Source organism: Petaurus breviceps, unplaced genomic scaffold (assembly GCF_028583685.1).
Source record: "Petaurus breviceps papuanus isolate PSGF00001 unplaced genomic scaffold, PetGlider_PUasm1.0 90897, whole genome shotgun sequence".
Taxonomy (NCBI): domain Eukaryota; kingdom Metazoa; phylum Chordata; class Mammalia; order Diprotodontia; family Petauridae; genus Petaurus; species Petaurus breviceps.
Window position 1 is genome coordinate 11,828,973 of NW_027187374.1, and position 25,341 is coordinate 11,854,313.

Consider the following 25,341-nt stretch of genomic DNA (forward strand, 5'->3'; position numbering starts at 1 on the left):
CCCCCCCCCCCCCCGGTGAAATGCACGCCGCGCTCTGAGCTGCATCCAATCAGAGCTGCAGCAGTGAGTGCATCATCCTGTTCTTCCCCAGTGATTTGCTTGCTGACGCCATTGAGAGCAGTGCTGCGGAGGAGAGCTGAGGCAGGACAACATAAGCCCTCCCCTGAAAATAAGCCCTCTGGTGTTTTTCTTTCCAAAAAAAAAAAAAAATAATAATAATAATAAGACAGTGTCTTATTATCAGGGAAACACGGTAGTATGTCAATGTTCATTATTTGCAGTATGAATGGAATATTTTATCCTTTTCAACTAGAACTTTCAACATGAGTTAAGTTCTTGAACAACACTTTAAAGGCATTTCTGACTACAATAATTACTTATTCACTTGTTCAATCGTGATCCAGGCAGCAAAATACAGGCCAGGATAGTTAGGAGATCTAGGACCTAGTCCCAGTTCTGACACAAACTAGCTCTGTTACTTTGGGAAAGTTAAAATTTCCAAGTCTCAGTTTCCTTGTCCATAAAATAAAGGAGAGTAGATTATTTTTAGTCTTTTGCTTGCTCTAAAATTCTATTCTAGTCTGGCCAGAGGAGTTATGAAGCATATACTCTAAAAGTAAATGTTTTTAGTATTGTACAAAACTGTCTATACTGTTTGATTTTGGGATATATAGTTTAGGGCTAAATCTCAAGGAAGTCAGTGATAAAAAGAAATGCCCAACATACAAGGTATCCCAAATGTCTTAGTACAGTTTTAAGATTCAACAGTTTAAAACTGCACTAAAACATTTGGGACACTATATATGAAAATATTTACAGTAGCATTTTCTGTAGCAACAAAGAACTGAAAACAAAGTAAATGCCAATCTATTAGAGAATGGCAAACAAGTCATGATTCATGAATGTAACGGAATAGCATTAATGTGCTAGAATAAAAAACATAATGAATAGTGAGAAGCATGTATTAATTAATGTGAATTGATGTAAAGTAAAAAGAACCAGGAAAACAATATATCCAATGATTATAATGTGAATAACAAGAATGAAACAACTGAAACGGAATTCTGCTAAATTATAATGAAGCTAAGTTTAGCCCCAAAAGAAGAGATATCAGATGGTATCTTCCCTGTTTCTTTTCTGGTCTAGGGGACTAGGGGGGAATGAGTTTTTTGAAGTTATAAACATACAAAATAAGGTAACTGGTTCCAGCCCAATGAAAATATACAGTGCAAATTTCAAGGGATTTAGTATTCACATTAACTAAGATTTAACTGTACTGGACATCTTATAAAGCTTTCTTGATATGCTGGTTAGTTTTACTCTATAGCCTTTTTTCCCTTCTCTTCTATTCATTGCTACAAAAGGAATTTTACTCTCTAAGGGGATAGTGGGTAGGGAAGATACACTGTGAATTATGAAATCTGAAAAAGATCTCAATATAAATTTGCTTTTTAAAAAAGAATAAATGCCAGATTTACTCTTGTGTTTCATCCATGCATAAATGACCTAAACAGGCATTTTAAAGGAAACCAAGAAATTGTTTTTCCTATATGATCAACTTGTTTTGAAAAAAGTCAAGTTTCTGAGTAGCCTACAAGCCTGTGGCCTTTAACATTTCAGTTTTTTTTGCCTCTTAATTTTTCAACTTAAATCTAACTTTTCTAACTACTTTTCACTATCCTCCCTGATGGCCACTGAGTCGTCAAGTATTAAAATATACTTTGGCTTGTTTTGTAGGGTGTTATTAATAATTCTTCATAGCAGTTGCCACTTCATCCTCTGAAACAGGTTATTTAAACATAAGCTGCGGTCATGTTTGTGGATCCTTTTTTGCCTATGTTCATCATGAATGCTGCAAAGCAAGTTTACTAGGCATCCCACAAAATGATATTTCTTACTGGATATATTATGAACCCCCCTCTGCAAACTCTGCTTCTCTCTTCAAGAGGAAAACTATGAAGTATCTTTTTCCATTTAGCTGCAACTTCCTTGTCTTCCAGTCATCATACGAATCTTAATAGTGATATGTTTCAGTTCTTTTGAACAATGAATATGGTGATCACTGGACAAATCTTACCTTTAGAGTATTCATTGATATGTGAATGTTTACAGACTGTTCAGAAACCAAGAGATTCTTAGCACCCAGTACCCTATACCTTCTTTTCAGCCATTTACTATGGTTACCATGGAAGGAGTATGGAAATACATAAGACTGAGAGCCATTTGCATTTCTTTTGCTTGTTTCATGTGTTACCATAACAAAATAATTAATCAGCTAGGGGTGATGAACTTCTTTGCACTTAGTTGGACCAAAGACACCAAACTGAGTCTGTCTCAGCTGAAACCTTTCTAGCTTAGCAAGACTTGTCAGTTAACCCTCATCTAGTAGAACCTTTGAGAACCCAGAGTCATGTCTACCCCTCAAAGTCAGAGGAAGACTCTGTGGAAGAAGGGAAAATGCAAACATGGGGTTAAACAAAATGAAAGTAAGTAACCTCTCTCTTTTTCGCTTAAGTGGAAGACTATGGGTGTGAAGAATTACACTTACTGTAAGAAATAGATGGTGTGTTGGTTATTGTGCTGAATGCTGTTTTGCTCTTTTTAGTTTTTGTTAAAATGGCTGGATCACTAGGTATGGAAGGGAGGGAGATATATTCATATCCAGAAATAGCAGCGATATAAAACCAAAAGGTTATCAATAAAAAAAGGTAGATATTTTTAAAAAGTTAAAACAAACAATTTGATTGGGAGAGTGAACTCACTTTCTAATCTCTCTGCCCAGTTGCTTTGCACATATTCCTTTGTTTCCTCTCCTATTTCCTCTTCAATGGTGGTTCAATATACTTCTAAACTCTGAAGGAAAGCTGTAGTACTAGCCTGGTTCTTCTGCTCAAGAATCAAAATACTTAGCTCTCAAACCTGAAATAACATACTTATCTCCTGCTCTTTCAGGACAATATAAGCCTCTCAGTTTTGACATATTTTTTCTTTCTAAGTAGGACTTTGAAGGAACCAGAATTAAAAGTGATCACATGATTCATTTACGTTTTTCATTTTTTTTTCTAAGTAAGAACTTCAAAGTGAAGTTAAGATTGCTTAAGATTATGAGGACCAGAAGTTGACATAAACTACCCTAATTCCTCTTCAATGGTGAATATGGCAGTGAGAAAAAAAGATGGAAATTTTATGGTTGTAATCCCCTTTCTTCAAAGAACATTAAGTGAACAAGTTAATAAAACAACTTAAAAAAAAGGATTGTTAAATTATTTCCATACTAAGTCTTATGTTAAATTCTTTGCAACTTAAGCCTGTAACCTTTCCACATCTAAACCTTATAGTCTTCCTGTCTTGAAAACTGACCACATATTTATCAATTTCACTTCCACACAATACTCTGATTTACCAAGTGTGTGACTCCATTTGTTACAGGACTTTCCCCCCCTAGTGTAGTATTGTTAAGAAATCCTAAATTGTGAATAAATTTACAAATATACGTATACAATACTAAGTATGACTGAACACATCCAAGAACTGTCAAAAATGAAAAAAAAAAAAAAAAGGATAAAAATGAATTACATATAGAACTCTGCCAAATCTTTTCCAACGAGCTTGGCTGATCGAATTCTTCCAATACTTGTATACATTTCAATGGTAGCATGAGACAGATCCTGTATAAAAGGGGAAAAAAATCCCATATTTACTTAAATTGTTTTGCTATTTTATATTTATATAGAACATCTTTTTAAAAATGTTTCTACATATGTATTCCTTTAAGTTGTACTGCTTTGTGCAATGGGATTGAGTGATTTTCTTTTATAGTTGTCCCTGCTCAATAGGAGCAAGAAAAAAAATTTACATTTTTACGTAAAATGTTGAGTTGCCAAAGAAACAAAACTAAAAATTATTTCTGTGTTTTCTTGCTATTTGATGCATATGATTTTGCTCATAATTTAATCAGACCTTTTTAATTTAAGAGAAAAATTCAAAACAGTAAAAGGGAGATCAATATTCTTGTAGTAATATATTCTGAAAAATTAGGTATGCTAAAAGTTGGCCTATATGTTTAACCAGACTAAGTCTCTTCTTTAGGTAACATCATTGCAAGAAATGCCAGCAAAAATGTCAGTTTTTTCATTAATTTATAACAAATAATTTTTATTAGGGCCAAATTATTTCATTTTAGTAATACAAAATCACATAGCACTTATTCACACTATTATCAATCTATGCAATGGGCAAATATATTTAATGAAATTAAAAACATTTAGAGTTATGTCTGTCTGGTGAAATCATGGCATGCTGTATACTTATGAAAAGACATGTGAACAATTCATGTGTTTTCTCCACAACTCTTCAGGGCACCAAGAAGACCAGCACAGTCAACACGAAGCAGCTCTTTGATCACTTACTCATGTATAATTCAAATGGCATGTCACACATCTCCCTAGGTATAAAATAGTGCTCTGAGAGACCACTTCTCTCCATCACATAGATTTATACACATATAATACTTACTAAGTAATGTTTCTCAAAAGCTTCTACTGATGACAAGGCCTCCTTGAGTTTCTTATATGGACTCTGTGCAGTTTTGGCTTAAACAAAAAGAAGTGACCACTTGTTAATCTTCAATATTTATGTCCATCTGCATCTATGTTTACCCTCAAACTAAGCAATGAGGAAATGAAACTTAAAATCCTTCAGGTTTCAGATAGCCTTAAAACTAGGGATTAAATTAAGGCATCAATTTTAACCAGATAACTTAGTGATACTATAGCAATTTCAATGAATGTTTTAGTGGCACTGAAAACTGAAGTATAGCATTACTGATACTCACTTCCAATTAAAATACTAAAGATATAATCTAAGTCATTCACATGGTGCTTTATTTCCAGCGATACAAAAACATGATCTGATTTAGGATGCTTAGCAGTATTATAATAACTCTAGTATTTCAAAAGAAGCTAAGTATAAGGGACAATTATAAACACATGCTTTCCCAATCAGGGCAAAATTTCATCCTGTCATTAGATAATCTGTAACATATCTTAGTTGTTAGCTATACTTGATGGTACCTAACATGTTTACTGATTATCAACCCAAAATACAAAACTTAAGTATTTGACTATTATTGTTAAATAGTATTTGACCAGATCCTATTAAAATAATATCTTTTCCTTTTTAAGACTTGAGGTAGCTTTCAGTGAGTGGGGATGAGGGGTACAGGGGAGAGAATGAAAGGAATGCGGGGGTGTGATGATCTGTGGCTTCATCACTTTATGGAATTTTATGTGTAGAAATTCCCTATATCAAAGGCAAATCAGCAAATTATCTGTAATTAGCAGACTGAGAGAATTGTCTATGGCACTAAAAAGTTAAATAACTTGCCCACAGTTACAAAGATATATCATATTTAGGACTTAATCCCTTTAGTCTTCCTGACTTGAAAACTAGCCCTCTATTCCAGAATGGCATGGTTTACTAAATTACAATTAAGGGAAATATGTTGTTATTTCTGAGAATTAAGTACCATACCAAGGGCAATTCTAGGTTTCTAGGTACTTTTATTATATTGTGGGAAGGAGATGCTAAAGCAATATATTACTACTAAATATAATACAACTATTATATAGCTACTAAAAAACTTCTCCAGGACATAGCACTCTCCAAGAAAAAATGGCACCTAATCCTTGGATTACAACATAATCATATGAGTTATCCAATGATGTATTAGGGATAGTTTATCTGTATTTCAGAAAAAAGGAGTAATAATTTAAATTTATATACAGGATGTAAAAGATTCACACCAGTTGATATGGTTCTAAAACAACCAAACAAATCACTCTAAGTTCTCTCATAATGTTGTTAATGACAATGAAAAAGTAATTTTTAAACCTATATAGTAAGCTGAAAAGAAAAATTTCTTGCACGATGTCAAAGTATGTTTTCAGCAATTAGATTTAACATACCAGATAGATTATGTCTAAAAACTGACTCAATCATTTTTATTACTTTTCAATGTACTCTTCTATAGATGCATTTCCAAAAGTACCTGTTTCTGGCCGTTCAGCTCCCAAACCTGCCAAGAGATCAACTGTCCTATTAAGATCTTCTGAATTGGGTCCATTTTCTGATACAAGTCCACAGAGATATCCCAAGGATTTTAGCTGTTGAGGAAAACTCAGATTGTAAACTTATATTTCAAGTTATTATTAAAAGTAAAGAGCTTAATAATTTTAATGTAAAAATCTATGGAATTGAAACTGGGCACAGACCAATATCTAACACTGTATATCAAAATCAAGTCTAAAGGATGTGTGATCTAGGTACGAAGGGTGATACTGTAAACAATCTGGGAGAGCAAAGAATAGTTTACCTGTCAGATTTATGGAGAAGAGAAGATTTTATGACCAAACAAGAGTTAGAGAGCATTATAAAATGCAAAATGGATAATTTTGATTACATTAAATTGAAAAGTTTCTGTACAAATAAAGCCAATGTAACCAAGATTAAGAGGGAAGTGGAAAATTGGGAATTTTTACAACCAGTGTCTCTAATAAAGGCCTCATTTCTAAAATATACAAAGAACTGAGTCAAATCTATAAGAATACAAGTCATTCCTCAAAGGATATGAACAGTTTTCAGAGGAAGAAATTAAAGATATCTATAAGCATATGAAAAAATGCTCTAAATCACTATTGATTAGAGAAATGCAAATCAAAACAACTGAGATGGGGCAGCTAAGTGGCACAGTGAACAGAGCATGGGCCCTGGAGTCAGGAGGACCTGAGTTCAAATCCAGCCTCAGAAACGCAACACAAAACTAGCCGTGTGACCTTGGGCAAGTCACTTAACCCCAATTGCCCTACCTTCCCCCCTCCAAAAAGCAAAACAACAACAACAACAAAAAAAAACCAAAAACAAACAGAAAACAACTCTGAGGTACCACATCTCACCTGTCAGATTGGCTAAGATGATAAAACAAGAAAATGATAAATGCTGGAGAGGATGTGGAAAAATTGGAACACTAACGCATTGTTGGTGGAGTTGTAAACTGATTCAACCATTCTGGAGAGCAGAATGCCAAAAAGCTCTATAAATAAGTGCATACCCTTTGACCCAGCAATACCACTTCTAGGGTTGTATCCCAAAGAGATCATAGAAGTGGGAAGAGGACCCATATGTACAAAAATATTTATAGCAGCCCTTTCTGTGATGGCAAAGAATTGGAAATCAAGGGGATGCCCATCAATTGGGGAATGGCTGACCAAATTGTGGTATATGAATGTAATGGAATACTATTGTGCTATAAGTAATGAGGAGCAGACAGACTTCATAATAACTTGGAGAGACTTATATAAATTGATGTTGAGTGAGAAGAGCAGAACCAGGAGAAATTTGTACACATACAGACAACGTATGTATGATGACTAACTTTGACAGACTGGGCTCCTCTCAGCACTGTAAGGTTATTAGAAAACTCCAAAAGACTCATGATGTAAAGAGATATCCACATCCAGAGATAGAACTATAGATTCTGAATGCAGATTGAAGCAAACTACTTGCTCTCTTTCTTTTTCTTGTTTTGTTTTGTTTCCTCTTTCCCACTGTTCATTCCATTGGTTATAATCCTTTTTTACAACCTGACTAATGTTTAATGTGAAGGTATTTGTGGATCCTATATTTGATTACATGCCGCCATGGGGGGGTGGGGGAGGAAGGAGGGGTTTGAAAATTTGAAACTCAAGGGATTGTGGAACTGAATGTTGTAAATTAAAAGCAAATAAAGACATTAATAATTAAAAAAAAAGAAAAAATGCAATTAGTTACAATTTATAAAGTATATTGATATATCATTCTGCCATAGAGTCCTGCAGGGAAGGCTAATGATGGAAAATTTGAAAGAGATAATTCTAGAAATTCTGTAGTCACCAAACATCATCCTCTGAAGACTTCTTAGACAACTGAAAGTATAAAAAACAGCTCAGAATATCAATAAGACTATGTAAACAGGCAGAAAGCCAATATTTATTTCTTTAGTACCTTTCTGCAAGGCTGTTTTATATTTCCAACACCTTTGTAGCAATAATACCATTCTTTAAGGTGTAATTTCATACAGAGAACCTGTGGTAATAATTCTATCAATTCCAGCCACTTATAAGGAATTTTACCTACATAATTTCCTAAACACCTGCCACCCTCCCATCACATTCCCCTTCCACCTCTTTCTAACTGGCCAGAACTTTCTAACTGCTGCTCTTTATAAAATAAAATTGTCACTAAGCTGAAGTTTGGGAGTGTTAACTAAATACTCAAAATCCACAGGAAACACTAAGTAGTTACTTTATATCTTATACTATAGCACACAGATCTTCATTTCTGTCTTTGGAACATTTAAAATGGGGGAAGAGGAATGAATTCTATTCCTATTAGTTTTAAATACCACACCTAGCATTTCTTCTTAGATGTCAAAATTAACATGTAAATAAAGATATTATTAAACCAAAGTAAGTCTTACAGAGTGGCCTTAAATTATAAACAGAAGTATCACTACTAACTATTGATCTAATAACCTAACCTACCAATCCCTCCCAAATGATTATCCACTAAGATGAGGCTCTTCATAGTTAATTTATTAAAAAGCTTAAAGACCGGGGAAGCCAGGTAGCTCAGCGAGTAAGAGCACCGGCTCCAGTGTCGGGATGACCTGGGGATCAAATCTGGGCTCAGATACTTAGCACCACACCCAGAAATAACTGGCCGTGTAACCTTGAGCAAGTTACTTAACCCCGATTGCCTAAAAAAAAAAAAAAAAAAGCTTAAAGGCCTAGTAACTGGTATTCTTTTTTAAGCAATTGGGGTTAAGTAACTTGCTCAAGGTTACATGGCCAGTTATTTCTGGGTGTGGTGCTGAGTGTCTGAGCCCGGGATTCAATCTCCAGGTCGTCCCAACACTGGAACCGGTGCTCTTACTCGCTGAGCCACCTGGCCACCCCTAAGCAATTGGGGTTAAGTAACTTGCTCAAGGTTACACGGCCAGGTGTTTCTGGGTGGGTGCTAAGTGTCTGAGCCCGGGATTCGATCTCCAGGTCTTCTCAACACTGGAGCCGGTGCTCTTACTTGCTGTGCTACCTGGCCGCCCCTAGTAACTGGTATTCTTGACATTAGTTTCTCCTTGATTCCATCTATCCTGTATACTGAAACCAGACTAATGTTTCTTAAAAAACTATAGTCATCCCTTAACATTCATAGGTTTCACATTTCCAGTTTTGATTGATAATTAAATGGGAATTTTTAGAGATTTACAGCATATTGTGGAAAATCATAGACAGTACACGTGTAAAGAAAATTTAAAAACATATTACTATTTTATAATCTACCATAAATATACACACATAAATGTATTATAAACAAGTAAATTCTGTTAAAACTTTCAGTGCACTAAAGAACTATGGGCTTCAGATTGTTTTTCGGAATGGCTCCTCTTTGGCTCTCTACCATCCAGATTCTGTCATTTGACTTTCTCCTGCAGTGATCTTTTTTATCTTTCACTTTTCATAGAAGGAAATCCTTGAAGCAGTTGCTGCAGCTACACTTAGAAACTGAGAAGACTGCATAGTGTGAGAGATACTAATTTTTCTTGCACAGAAACTGGAACTTTTTTAATGGGTGCAGTATATTGTTTTACTTGTTTCATAATCTTAAAATATGATAAAAAATATTAAAAATAAAGAGTTCAGATAGGACCCAGAATTATTCATGGTTTTTCATAACTGCAGGGGTCCTACGTCCCTAACTTTAATAAATGTTGAGGGACAACTGTATATTTATTACATGATTTTCCTATTTTAAAAGCTTCAGTGGCTTCCCTATTGCATGAAAAAGTCCAAACTTCTTAGGGTAACATCTTCAGGTCTTTTACAATCTTGTCCCAGACTATCTTCCCAACTTTTATCTCATACCATGGACCTAAAAGAACCTTCTAGATAGACTGGCCTAGTCATATTCTCCTAAAAACATCTCTTACATTTCTCCCTGCCTACCTATATTTATACTGGATTTCTTCTCCTAGGCACAAAGGGTTTTCTATCAACAAACCCACCTATCTTCCAAAGTTGTTCTCAATGTTCACTTTCTTCATCAATTTCCTTACTTCTCCAGGTTACTCCTTCCTCTATCACTTGTATCATTTAACTTTTCATATGTATGGTTGTATCATTCCCAACTAGATCAAAAAGCCATGTATTATATTTTTCATACCTCCGGAAGTCTGTAGCATAGCATTTATACACCTACTCAAAATATACAAAGCACCTGTCATTTCATCTGCCTAGCAAACTCCTAAAGTGAGAACATCCCCCTCAATTTGGAAGATAAATCCTGGAGAGCTGCCAGAAGTAAAGTGACTTGCCCTGAGTCACATCCAGTAGGTGTCAGAGAAGCAATGTGAATGTATGTCTTCCTGGTTCCAAGCCAATCATGCTATCCACAACTATGCAATGCTGCCTCTGATATTCACATAGCAGGTATTTAGAAAGTTATCTATTGAATGAATAGATGGTGGACAACTTCTGTACTCTGCTGTATAGCACTACAGTAATTAGAACCATTTACTGTCAAATAATGTGGTAAGTATTTTGCCTATTATTTTTTGCATACTGGCAGAATCCAGAGAAAATGCAAAACATTATGCATTATATCTTGTCTACCTTTTCTGTGGCATAACTCCATAAGCCAACAGTGTGGGAAATATTGGAATCAATTTGTGCACGATCACAGCAACCCTCTATTCTCTGCAACACCTCTAAACAGCTCAAAAAGACCCAGCAGTCCAAAGCTCCAGGAGGAACAGAAACCTGAAAAAGCACATAAGTTCATTACAATTAAAAAGTACTACCATCTAAGAAACAATTATGGAAATATTTAGTTACTGTTAGTCCTCTGTGTTGAAATATATATAGTGCTAAGTACCAATGTAAAATAAGCCAAAATTAGGGTTGCTGCTTTTCTGGAGCTCATACTCTAATGGGGGTGGAAAGTTTCTAAAAACTATATACATACAAGATATGTATAGAAGGTAATCTCAGAAGGAAAGCACTAGCAGTGGGAGAACAAGGAAAGGGCCCCTATAGGAGGTGGGATTTGAGTTGAGTCTTACAGGAAGCTAGGGGCAGAGGAGAGGCAAGAAAACATTCCTGGAATAGGGGAAGAGTAATTGAAAAGGAATGTAATTATAAAGCACTAGTTATCAAAACAATCTGGTATGAAAAATAGAATATAGTGAAATAGAATAGTGGAATAGATTAGGTACAAATCACATTACAGTAAATGACCACGGCAATTTAGTACATGAGAAACCCAAAGATCCAAGTTTTTGGAATAAAAACTCATTATTTGACAAAAACTTCTGGAAAAACTGGAATATACTATGGCAGAAACTAGGTACAGACCATAATCTCATACCCTACACTAATATGAGATCAAAATGGGTATATACTTTCTACATAAAGGGGGATACAATAAGCAAATTAGGAGAACATGGAATATTTTATTTGTCAGATCTATGTTGATAAGGGAAACATTTAGGACCAAAGAAACTATAGAAGGCATTACAAAATGGAAAAAGGATGATTTTGATTATATAAAATTAAAAAGGTTTTGCACAAACAAAACCAAAGCAACCAAAATTTAAAGGAAAGTAGAAAACTGGAAAAAAAAAATTTTTTGCAACAAGTATCACTGATAAAGGCCTCATCTTTTCAAATATATAGAGAACTGAGTCAAATTTATAAAAATACAAGTTATTCCCCAATTGATAAATGGGCAAAAGACACACAAAGGCAGTTTTTCAGACAAAGAAATCAAAGCTATCTACAGTCACATGAAAAAAATGCTCCAAATCACTACTGATAAGAGAAATGTGTGTTAAAATGAGTCTGAGGTACCAATCTCTGTCAGCCTGGTTAATATGACAAAAAAAAAAAATGACAGATGTTGAAGGGGATGTGGGAAAATGTGACAATAACGCACTGTTGGTAGAACTGCGAACCAATTCAAACATTCTGGAGAGCAATCTGAAATTATGCCCAACGAGCTACAAAACTGTTCATACCCTTTGATTCAGTAATACCACTGCTAGGTCTATATCCCAAAGACATCCGTAAAAAGGAAAAGGATCTATTTATACAAAAAAATATATAGCAGGTCTTTTTGTGGGGGCTAAGAATTAGACATCAAAGCGATACCCATCAATTGGGGACTGGCTAAACAAGCTGTGGTATATGACTATGATAGAATATTATTGTGCTATAAGAAGTGACAAGCAGGACGATTTCAGAAAGACCTGGACTGATGCAAAGTGAAGTGAACAGAACCAGAATAAAAACAGCAATATCATATGATGAAGAACTGTGAATGACATCTATTCTTAATGATACAACGATCCAAGACAATCCCAAAGGACTAATGATAAAGTATACTATCTGCTTTCAAAGAAAGGACTGATATTGTTTGAATACAGACTGAAGCATGCTATTTTTCACTCTCATTCTTTTTCTTTTATTTGAGTCTTCTTGTACAAAGTGACTAATACAGAAATGTTTTACATGATTACACATGTATAATCTATATCTGATTGCTTATTATCTCAGGAAGGGGAGAGAGGAGGGAAAGTTAGAATTTAGAACTCAAAACTTTAAAAATTGTTTTAACATGTTATTGGGGAAAAAATAAAATATATTAAAAAAAAAGAATGTAATTGGGAAATGGACTGTCATATACAAGGAACAGCAAAAAGGTAGATGTTGCTGGATAATAAAAAATACAGCAGGGAATAAAGTACAGGAAAACTGAAAAGAGAAGAAGGAAAAAATTGTGAAGGGCTTTAAATGTCAAACAGAGAATTTTATATTCTATTCTGGAGGTAATAAAGGAGATGAAATGGTCAGACCTGTGCTTTAGGAAAATCACTTTGGCCCTAAGTGGAAGATGGATTTGGAATGAGGAGAGAACAATGAACACTCTACTGCAATAATACAGGTATCAGGTGATAAGTAGCTGCTGTGGTAGCTATGAGTGCAGGAAAAGGGATGTTCACATAGAAGAAATGTGAAGGTAAGAAGACTGTAACTGACTGGATACATTGAAGTGACATGAAAGAAAAGTCAGACAAGTTGGGAGCCTGATGGGAAGGATGGTGGTGCCCTCCAGTGGTAACAGGGAATTTTGGAAGAGGAGAGGGTCTTGGGGAGAAGATAATGAGTTCTGTATTGGACATGCTGAATTTTGAGATACTCATGGGACTACTACTTCAAGATGGCTAATAGTCCTGTAACTCAGGAGATGTTAGGATTGGATATGTAAATTTGAGAAGCATCTGTATAGAGATAATTGAACCCATGAGAACTGATGAAATCACCAAATGAAACAATATAGAAGTAGAAGAGAAGAATTTCCAGGATGGAGTCTTTGGGGACACCCATGGTTAGTGAGTGTGATCTGCATGAAATAACAGGAGAGCAGATTCACAAAAACCTAGAGGAGAGAAAGTATCCAGGACAAGAGGGTGATCAACAGAGTCAAAGGGAGAAGAGAAAGTGAGGGAGAATGAGGACAGAGAAAAGGCACTTTAAAAAAAGGCAGAGAAAGAAGGAAAGATAGGTTGTGTTCAAATAAAGGAATTTCAGAGTTCATGAACATAAAGAGTAATAATAGCAAGATCAAGATGGAATCTCCAAACATAAGAGCAGAAATTGAGAAGAATAGAATGATTATGAATTCAATAAAAAATAGCCACCAAGATCTAGGTGATAAATTTGAATTCTTCAGAAAAAATATATAAATGGAATTTTCTACCTTAAGATTTTCAATTTGCAGATTAATTCCTTATTTTTGAATATTTAAACACATTCTTGGCATGGTAGTCAATTCTGAGGACGTGAAATGTGAAAGAGAAAGCAGATGGCAGCTTGTAGAAAAAGAAATAATCCAGGTAAACTTAAGTGTAAGTGAAAAAGAAGGTAATTTAATATGCTCACACCCTTTCACAGCTATGAAAAAGTTTTAAATTATGTATAGTCATTGGGTAGATGATGGGTGGCACTAGACCTTGATTTTACTGGTAGAAAAACCTTAGAAATGAGAAACTCCTTTCACTGTCTTATTTGACTTGCTTGGGGACACTTGCTTTGGTCACATAACTGGAATGCGTCAGAAGAAAATGCTAGCCCACATCTTGACTCCAAAGTTCACCCTTGAATCTACTATCCTATGATGCCTGTCCATTCCTGCTGAAACTGTGATTTAGTTCCACTATTTTGCAAAATAGTTTGGAATTATGCAAAAAAATTTACAAAACTGTTCATATACTTTGTCTTAGCAATACTATGATGGGATTTACTGACAATAAAAACAGGTTCAACTACATATAAACATTCATAGCAACAATATTTTTAACAGCAAGAAGCTGGAAGCAGACCATGGTATATGAGAGAAAGTTACTTCATATGGTAAAAGAACAGTATTGTGCTATAAAGGATAACTAGGAAGAATTTAAAGAAACATAGGAAAACTTGTTTATAGTAATGCAGAGTAAACCAGAATTATAAATACAACTACCAATATTTAAACAAAAATAACTTTAAATAGCAACATAAATCAAAACCAAGAATGACATGGGTACCAACTTATTAAAATTAAAGTACACATAATTTTTTTTAAGGATTATTTAATTAGCTACTTCTGGGGAAATATTAAAGTGTAAGGCTATGTGTACTATCTGTTTCAATTATTCTTCTATAATGTTTAAGTTAACTGTTTTTTGGAACTTGTAGACTGTGGAGGAGGATCTAAACGTGAACTTTGTAGGTCTGTATGATATATTATCAGCTAGATGATATTACAATCAATTATGTACAAAAAAAGATACATACAGGATAAACTGGAGACAATCTCAGAGGAAAGGTACTAGGATTAAGGAGGACAAGGGAGATTTCTTTCAGATGGTGAAACTTTAGCTGAGACCTGAAGGAAGCACTATTATGTGGAATATATTTTAACTGCTGCAATGTTGATGAAGTCAGAGATTAGGATTTCCTCAAAATATATTATTGACTAAAAAAAACAAACATGCATAAATTAAAATAAATTAAGGATTATGATTTTTTATTTACATACTGGCAGACGCTACAGATTCTAATAAGAATTACCGTGTTTCCCCGATAATAAGACACTGTCTTATTAATTTTTTGGACAGAAAAACACCAGAGGGCTTATTTTCAGGGGAGGGCTTATTTTAATGAACATTGACAGCAATTTTAATAAACAGGTAAATGTGAACAAAAAAATGTACCTTTATTCAATAAAGAACAGGATGACATGCTCACTGCTGCAGCTCTGATTGGATGCAGCTTGGAGCGCGGTGTGCGTTTCACGGGGGGGGGGGGGGGGGGGGGACACGGTGCATACAGAGGGTACTGTAATGTAGCGTGTAGCGCAGGGGATCACCTTCACTACAGTAGCAATCTCAATAGGGCTTATTTTCGGGGGAGGGCTTATTTTAGAGGAATCTTACACAGTAAGGGGAGGGCTTATTTTCGGGGAAACACGGTAACCTTCACCAGAAAAGCAAAATTATCCAGCTGAAGATAATAAGACAAAAATATTTACTCTGGTATTAAACAATAAATTAGTATATGAAAAGTAACACAATGGAATCTGGTTTCAGATACAATTTCTTTCATAAGTAAAGAAATAATATGCGTGAAGGTATTTATCATGAATAACTTCATAATTTAATGCAGGAGAAAGTGTGGGAAAAAAGTGGAAAAAGCACCAGAGGTCTTGGGTTTGAACCCTGGCTCTATTATATATATATAATATGTGTCATCCTGAGCAAGATACTTAAATGCTCTGGGTCTCCATGATGTCTAAAGTCCCTTACAGTTCTAAATATCTAATGCTATAATATTTTATAACGAAAGGAGAAAGGGTTAAGAAAAAAGAGTTTTATTACAAAATTCTTAAGAGCTAGTATTACATGACTAGACTCACTCAGTTCCATTAAATAAACATTTATTCAAGCCCTCCGTACAATGCTCATGAAGAAAAGAATCACCATAAGAAAAAAGGGGCTCTACCTCTGTGATATTTTTGTCAAAGATGCTACCTACTGAATGATAATTGCTAGTGATGAACTTTTTCATGGAAATGGGCAGATCTCCTTACAGTTGATAGATACATATGATTTTTTATTTTTATTTTTTGCTTTTTGGTGGGCAATTGGGCTTCAGTGACTTGCCCAAGGTCACAGAGCTAGTTTTTTGTGTCTGAGGCCGGATCCAAACCCAGGTCCTCCTGACTGCAGGGCCGGTGCTCTATTCACTGCGCCACCTAGCTGCTCCCAATAAATATGATTTTTAAAGATGTCTTCAACAAACTCACAACAAATATCATGAATGAAATCAATAATGTCTGTAGAACCAGAGTAAATTTTTTTTAGCTTTACTGATGCCATTTGTTTTTACATTTCATTCATTCCAAATACAGTTTCTTTACCCAGTAAACCTTGCTTTGTAATGAAGGTTAAAGAAAAGTTACTTCATAAAAACAAAGAATACAGTGACTGTGTCTGACTGCATATGTAACATTTCAACATGCATAGTTACCCACTTCTCCAAAAGGAAGGAATTATCTCTTCTCTGATGTGGGGGAGGTCAAAGTTGGTTTTTATAATTATGTACCGTTCAGTTTCATTGTATTACCTTCCCTCCCTTTCTTATAGTCATTATGTGTATTAATTTTTTTGATTCTAGTCACCTTATTTAATCAAATAATTTAAAGAAACGAATTAAAATAATCTAGAAAAAAAGATTATAAATTGTAATGATTACATTCAGGGATGGAAAAGCAACTTAAAAAGATAATGCCAGAGGTACTAAAAACAAGTGTAGAATTTCTCCCAGCTTAAAGCTGGAAGTAACAATTGGTCCAATCATACTATCAGGAGGGTGAAGGCTGCACATTTGAAGAGAAGAAGGGACCTATGTCACAGAAGAGGTAGTAGTTTCAGAGGAACAAGAACAATAGGAAATAGCAATTTTGAAAGTATGTGTGTAGCTGAGATGGGGTAGAGGAATAGGTCACAGAAAATAAATAAGTAAAATGTTTAGAGATTTAATAAATTAAAAAAAGTTAAATATGGAACAGAATAAAGAATAAAATATTAAAATATACAACAGGTGAAATATGCAACAAATATACAACAATTTAACTGTCAAGAACCTCTCTGGAAGTACAATGAAGCCAATGGACCCCTTCTCAGAATGGTGTTTCATATAAACTAAAATGCATAGGATTACAAAGAAAACCAATTACATTGGAATATAGTTGTCAAAATAACTTAAAAAACTAAACACAATAGAAATTCACAGAACAGACCCATGTTAAGAACTCCTGATAGAAGGAAATCCATCAAAAAGTCTAGCTTTAAGTATATAAACTAAATTACCCCAAACTTGGAAGAAATGTCATTTGAAAACATATGGCCACACCAAAAGATGAACAAAAAAGCACATTTCCCATCAAAAACTTATGCCTATGGAACAATATGTCTTCAGTAAATATAAGCGGTTTAATACCATGGATGTCAGAGTACAGACACATTCATTATTCATCAAGAAAATATTCCAATAAAAAATATTAGACTCACTTCTAGTAACCTGAGCTCCTGCACACAATTGTGAAGGAGTTCTAGTGCACGCTGAGATACTTCCCATGGTCTCTGTAAAAAGATGAGCAATGTACATTGTCGAGAAAACAGGTAACTTCGAAGATCTAAAAGTGTAGCTTCTTGACTCTGTATAAGCTCCCGTTTTTCCATATCTATTGGCTTTCGGAGAATCAATCCATTCCAGCTCTTCACTGATTGGCAGAAAAAAGTCAGCCAGTTTGCACCATCTAAATAAACACAAGGAACCAACTATGGATTAACTTGTCTTTCTGTGACAGCAAAGACAGCAGAGTAGGGGTAAGCAATAAGACAGCTACGCCCCATAACTACTCTTACCAACAAAGAGCAGCAAGCTGACATGAACATGAAATCCAAGAAAAAAACTCTATCATTTTTCTGAACCAGGTTAGCATTAGAAGAGAGAGAGAGGTCTTGAATATTGGGGATAGTCTAGCCAGGAAACTGAAATACAGGGTCTTCTAGTCAGGGGACTCAACTAGGGCCTGACATTCTGCAGAAAACAGGAACAACTGCCAACTGGGAGGCTTTGTTGTTCTGACCCCGGAACTATACTGTAGACCCAGCGTGGATTGTGGAGTTGGACTGTGCCTAGGGGCTATTGCAGCTGCACAGCAGGCAGGCAGAACAGAAACAAGCAGCAGTTGTGCAGCTTTGATACTTGGGCAGGTCCTGGGAATCAGCTGCCAGACTAATCTGAGGTCTGCAGCTGAGTAACCAGGGCAGAAAGTTCAGACCAAGAGGAAGCCTACAGTTCTGTCACTTAAAAACTTTAGAAAACGTTCCAGCTTGCTGAAGGAAGCTGAGGACAGCAGAAGTCTACTAGAGTTACCACCAGACCCAAACCTATCATTATGTTGCCCAGACCCAAAGTGGATTATGCAAAGCTCAAACCAAGAGGGTAGGGATCAGACTTCAGCCTAGATTAGTCTGCTTTGGGGCACTAAAATTTTGCAGGACCCTGACCTGCACCATCCCTGAGATTATGAAGACAGACTATGATCAAACAAAGGCCAGACATTCCCTCTAGAAGGGCACAGAACCATAATTCAAGAAGGCAGATAGAAAGACTAAACAATCTCTCTTTTGCTTTACAAATATACACACACACACACATGGATTTTTACTCAGTTTTATGATTTCTAATAAGAGAAAATGAAAATTCATCTGTTGTATGTACTGGCATAATTATTGCATTTCTGACTCTTGGTTTTTACAGTAGAAAACTGTTATTCACTACTTACCACCTGCACCGAAATTGACAACATATTGAGAGAATAGGGCATCCAATTCATCATACTGTACCAAGGCATCTTCAAATTGCTGTAGCATCTCAAAGACAAAGGCAAGTTCCTCCTATTTAGGAAGGTAAAAAGAAAAAATATGCAACAATTCAGAGCTATTTTTATGTATTATACACAAAGTCACTTCGGATAAAAACAATCATTTAAAGAAAAATTGACTGTCTATGGCAAAGATGTTCATCATCCAGGTATCACCACAGACTTATGGACACTAAGAAGGACAAATGTTTCCCCATATAATAAATTACTGATCCTATAAGATTACTCCTAATAATCCCTTTATATGCTAAAATCCATGCAGACATTTATTCTGGTTTGTTGACTACTCTATTCCATTGTCAAGCAACAAAATCTAAAGTCAGAAGAGAAATGACAATTAAGATTTTTATTTTTATGAAATGTTTTTAAAGTTTTGAGTATAAAAGTACTATACCAATCAAACTACCAAGGAGTTTTGTAGAGCTAAAAAAAAAAAAAGATAACAGAATTGTTTTCAAGGAACAAAAAGGTCAAACATCTCAAGGGAAATAGGAAAGAAGTGGATCTGGCAGTACCAGATCTCAAACTCTACTACTAAATAATAATCACCAAACTACCTAGTACTTGTTTAAAAGAAGAGAAGTATGAATATACAGAATTATGGAAATTTGTGCAGAGTGAAGAAACTAACGTACAGAAAAGACTACAACAATATAAATGGAAAGAACAACCATTAAAAAAATGAATGGTGTAAAGTTACAAATAAAAGCATGGCCCCTAAGAAAAGATATAAAAAAATACCCAGTCTGATTTCTTTTCAGAGGTGAAAGATCCACAAGTACAGAATATTGCATACACATATTTTTTAGACTTATTTCAATGTATTAATCAGTTTTGCCAATATTTTTTCTCTTCCTGTTTTTCTTTTTAAAAAAATCTGTTGTAGGGGATGGCTCTCTGGAAAAGGTGATGAGGAAGGGTAACAGAAGGCATTTTTGTGATGTGCAACAAAATAATTTTTTTAAAAAAAGTAAAAATAGAAGTAGAGCAGATTAGAATAAAGGAGAATAAAAAATAAACTGAATAGCACAGACAAATAAACTAAAAAAAAAATACCAAAAAATACAGGAAGCTCCAGGGGTGGCTAGTAAATGTTTAACAACTTGCTATCTTGGGGAAAAAAAACCCATGAACCAGTGACACTTGTGCATTGTTACATGTTCTCCATCACGTTCTTAAGTCTAGGTAATCAACAAAAAAATAAATCAAGCCCTGATTTGTAGCACTTGCTAACTTCCAAAGGCACGAATACCTGAAAATTTAAGAATGAGCTCTTGCAAGCCAGTTTGGGCTAGCACGCCTCCAGAGTTCCGAGTTCTCTCTCTAATACCTCCAAATCCTCCAAACAGATTTAGAAAATGTACTAGACCAAATCCTGATGGCAAATCCAAGAAAAAGTCAATGTGAGTCTTTTAGGGAAACAGAGGGGCCTGTAGACACTGCAGTGTCTGGTCAGAAGCACATCACACAAACTGCAGCACACAGAGAGCCTACACACCATGGCATGTTCCAGACCTATACCAAGCCACCTTGACTTTATGAAGGGTGCTAAGAACAGGTTGTCTTGGCAGCTTTGTCACTCACTACCCATATCTAAGTCAAAGTCCCAAGGGGACAGTGGGGATCTGTACCACGTTCTAAGGTAAGGAGTAGTCTTAGGCCCTTTGGTGTCCTGAGAGAGAAGCAAATTTACAAGTAAGCAGCAGCAGTGTGACTTGGAGCCCTGTAGCAGGGAAGGGCCTCAGTTCCAACTTCTAACCCAGTCTGAACAGATACAACCAGGGAGGGAATCTGGAGTTCTGTCATTCTGAACCAGTATAGCTTCCAGATGGTTGATAGGGGCTGACCTAGCCCAGGTCAGGAACTTGCAGAGCTCAAATTAGGGGAGCAACAATCAGATTTTTCTTTGGATCACATTACTCAGATAATAATGAAAACAGGTCCCCGGTGCTCCTGAGATACTAGAATAACAAAACTCTATATCCCAATAAAGCAGCAACAGGAATAGCCAAGAATTCAATGTGCAGGGCCCATCAAGGTCAAGAAGTAGGCTTGAAGAATAAACAAACAAAAAAGCCATAAAGACCTAACAAGTCATAAAGAGCTATTTTGGTGACATGACCTTGGAAGAAGACAATGTCTTCAAAATATCTGCAAGCAAAGACTCAAAGGAAAACACTGCCTGGGCATAAATTCAACTAGAATGCTTGGAAGAGATAAATCAAGAGTTTTTTAAAAAAGAGTTTAAAAAGAACTGCAAAGAAAATCAACAATTTGGCAAAAGAGGTTCGAAACCTTGCTCAAGAAACAAACTCCCTGAAAGTTATGATGGATCAAAAAGAAACCAATGACTCCACAAGAAAAGAATAAATATTAAGGCAATGTCAACAAATTGGGGGAAAAAAGAAGAAAATGTAAGATATGTCATAGCAAAAATAACTGACGTGAAAAACAGACTGAAAAGAGAAAATTTAAGAATCACTGGACTATCTAAAAGCCATGAACAAAAAGAGTCTATATATCATATTTCAATAAATTCAAAAAAGAAAATGGTCCAGATTTCTTTTTTTTTTTTTGGGGGGGGGGCAATTGGGGTTAAGTGACTTGGCCAAGATCACATGGCTAGTAAGTGTTAAGTGTCTGAGGCTAAATTTGAACTCAAGTCCTCCTGACTCCATGGCTGGTGCTCTATTCACTGGGCTACCTACATGCCCCGAGGCCCAGATTTCTTAGAGCCAAAAGGCAAAGTAGAAATAGAAGGAATCCTCTAGTCAACTTCTAAAAAAACCTCAAAATAAAAACTCCCAAGAATGTGTTGGCCAAAATCCAGTTTCCAGATCAGTTAAAAAATAATGCAAGCAACCAGAAAGAATTCTAATAATTCAGAGTCACAGTCAGGATCACACAAGATTCAGGAGCCACCACAATAAAAGAGTAGAAAGCTTAGAACACAATATTCCAGAAGGTAAACTTATTAACATAATTTTCAATAGTCTCTGGAATACAAAGTATTGTGTCCCTGTACTTGAAAAACAAACTGGGAAACCAGGAAGTAATTTGGGGAAAAATAAGTTTAGACCAGCATCTTACATACCAGACACTACAAGAAGCTCTAAATGGATACTAAATTTAAAATTAATCTATCAAAACACATTTATTGCACTCCTAACATGGACTAGGCACCATGCTATTTGGTGGAAATACAAAGAAAAAGCAAAAATAGTTCCTGTGTGCGTGCATGTGAGTGCATGTATTTCTGTTGTTGATGAGTTGTTTTTCAGTAATGTCTGACTCTTCATGACACCAGTTAGGATTTTCTTGGCAATGATAATGGAATGGTTTGCCAATTCCTTCTCTAGCTCATTTTTTCAGATGAAGAAATTGAGGCAAAAAGTTAAGTGACTTGCCCAGGGTTACACAGCTAGTAGAATTCTGAGGCCAAATTTGAACACAGGCAGGGGAGTCTTCCTGACTCTAGGCTTGGCAGTCTATCTACTGCTCCACCTAGCTGTTCACTCACACACCCCCCCCACCCAACACACGAGATATATACATTTAGAAGATGAGGTAATCATGAGGGGAAGCCACAGATATTTTTCAAATATACAGTCACATCATAAGAAAATATTTATTAGTATCTTTAATAACCCTGACATGAATTCTCAATCAAAAAAAGGTTTAGGTCAAGAGATTTAAAAAAAAAGATGCAGATAGGATAATGGAAACTGCCAAATGGGTAAAAAAAAATGCTTTATATAACTATCTCTGATAAAGATTTGATATGAGATATATAGATATTTAACATTAATATTTAAGACAAAGAGCCATTCCCCCAAAGATGAGTCTTCAAAGGATATAAAAGTTATTAGAAGAATGACAACCTAAAAACAACCAAACAAAAGACTGTTCCAAATAACTAAATGAGAAATGCAAATATAAATAATTCTACATTTATCTCAAATCAAATTAAATATGAAAAGATGGAAACAGTATATGTCAGAAAAAGATTATTGAAATACTGTTGGTAGTGATGTGAAGTGATCCAACTTCTCTGGAAAGTAATTTTTGATTAATGCTTACAAATGACGAAAATGACTCAGATATTCCACTGCTAGGGATGTCCTCCAAGAAAACCAAAGACAAATCTCACATGTGACAAGTGTTCACAGAGGCACTTTTTGTGGTAGTAAAGAAAAGTAAATAAAGTAAGTGTCCATCAATTGAGGAAGGCTAAATGGTGATAGATGGGTCCAAAAACATTAATGTGACATGAGAAATGATAAATATAAAGAATTATGATAAACAGAGGAAGGTATAAAAAATAATACAAAAATGAAGTAAAACTAGAAAACAACATACATAAGAACTACCACATAAACAGAAAGAATAAAATATAACTGATATTGTAATTATCAAACATGGCCACAGAAAAGACACAATAAAATGTATCTTACTGATGTTATTTAAACATGAGGAGTATGTAATTATTACTTTTAATTTTTTAGAACTTGTAATTTACGTCCAATAGGGCATAATTACCATGAGATCAATATTGAATATCTTTAAATAACTAAATTCAATGTTGATTTCTCAATTGGTTTTGCTTGGATTGTTTTAAAAATTTTTTATCCTGGATATTAACAGATGAATGGGGGAAAGGCATAGTCATAAATGAAGGGTGATATGAAAACAAAAGGCATCAATTAATCTAAAAAAGTGAGTTCTACTAGCAAACTTAATTAAGTTTAAAAGAGGAAGAAGAAATTCAATCTAAGAGAGCTTCAATAGACTGGGCAAAAGGCAAAACAGTCAAAGGATAAAAGACGTAAGAGTTGTTAGGGGCAACCATATCAGAGGTTACTTAATCCAACTCTTTCATTTTATAAAAGACAGATATTGAGGTAAACTCAAAGAGTTTATATGACTTATCTTTGTGCCTGTGAGAGGTCACAAAGAAAGTAAGTAAACAGCAGAGCTGGAATTCAAATCCAGGTCATCTGGTTTCAAATCTTGTACATGGTCTTTCCAAAGTATCACACTGCTTCCCACTATTAAGTCCTAATTTTTAAAAAATATGTCATATCAACCCTGGTGCCACTAAAATGTAGGCAGAGGATTAAGAAATTTAAGTTTACTATCAGAAATCTTATGCGTGGAATTTAGAATCAGTCTAAAATTAATCATTTCTAGTAATCAACCTTATAACTCAAAAGTAAGTGGTGCCAAGTACATGCAAAACAATTTCAACTAAAATTTGTTTTTTCAATCAAGTCATGGTGGTGAGAACATAATCTTTCTCTTTACAATCTTTCTGTTCACAGCAAAGAGCTTGTCATTCTTTTAAAATAATACTAAGTCTCTTCCAGATCTAAATTGGAGGACCCTATGAATGCCTTCCAAACTACAATCTAGCACATATCAGTTCCCTATCCCCTTTATGATTAAATCAGTATATATACTTAACACATCTTTTTTGGAGAAAAAGGACAACTGAAATTAACAAAATAAAATGAACTGCATGCCACTCCTTGCCATGATCCATGTGATTTAACCCCAAAGCAACTGTGTTAACACTAAATTCAATGAGTACTAATGATAAAAACAATCCTAACAAGGATATTAACAGCAGCAAGCATTTATAAAGTACTTGCATGTTAGTCACAAGGTAGCAACATATGATTAATTATTAGAAATGGAAAGTTGATTTTAATTTATTTCAGGCTGACTCTGATAAGAAACTTTATAATTTCTTAATCTACTGCCTACATTTTAGTGGTATCATGGTTGATATGACATATTTTAAAAGAAATAGAATGTCTTAATAATGGGTAGCAATGTGTTATTTTGGAAAGAGCATGCATAAAATTTGAAAACAGATGACCTGGATTTCCAATGTATTAATAACCAAAAGACTCCTGAGAACCAAATAATATGCAACAAAATCCCAAGGTAACTCTGAATTCATAATTATTTCAAAGTTAAGTTAGGATGCAAGCAGTAGAGATGCAAACAGGAAAACTAGTAAGAAATTATCTCTGATTTTACTTTGTACAAAGCCAAGAAATAAGGAGGCTTACAATTCTTTTGCCTTTTTTTTTGGAGGGGGGAAGGCTGGGCAATTGGGGTTAAGTGACTCGCCCAACATGGCCAGTAAATGTTAAGGGTCTGAGGCTGCATTTGAACTCAGGTTCTCCTAACTATAGGGCCGGTGCTCTATTCATTGCCACTTAGCTGCCCCAAGGTTTACTATTCTTT

At 35.1% G+C, this 25,341-nt stretch overlaps 1 protein-coding gene across 6 annotated transcripts in view; it reads right to left on the minus strand.

Annotated features, from left to right (window-relative positions):
• TRAPPC10 (trafficking protein particle complex subunit 10) overlaps positions 1 to 25,341 on the minus strand; it is a 111,840-nt gene that overhangs the window by 40,170 nt on the left and 46,329 nt on the right. For 5 of the 6 annotated variants that reach the window (XM_069075006.1, XM_069075009.1, XM_069075004.1 and 2 more), the window contains 6 exons: positions 18,988 to 19,099; positions 17,705 to 17,952; positions 10,707 to 10,853; positions 6,050 to 6,164; positions 4,516 to 4,592; positions 3,577 to 3,668 (listed from right to left, as the gene is read on the minus strand). In XM_069075006.1, the coding sequence (XP_068931107.1) occupies positions 3,577 to 3,668; positions 4,516 to 4,592; positions 6,050 to 6,164; positions 10,707 to 10,853; positions 17,705 to 17,952; positions 18,988 to 19,099 (791 nt within the window). The remainder of the gene's footprint in view (positions 1 to 3,576; positions 3,669 to 4,515; positions 4,593 to 6,049; positions 6,165 to 10,706; positions 10,854 to 17,704; positions 17,953 to 18,987; positions 19,100 to 25,341) is intronic. The other variant, XM_069075008.1, reaches the window with a different exon arrangement.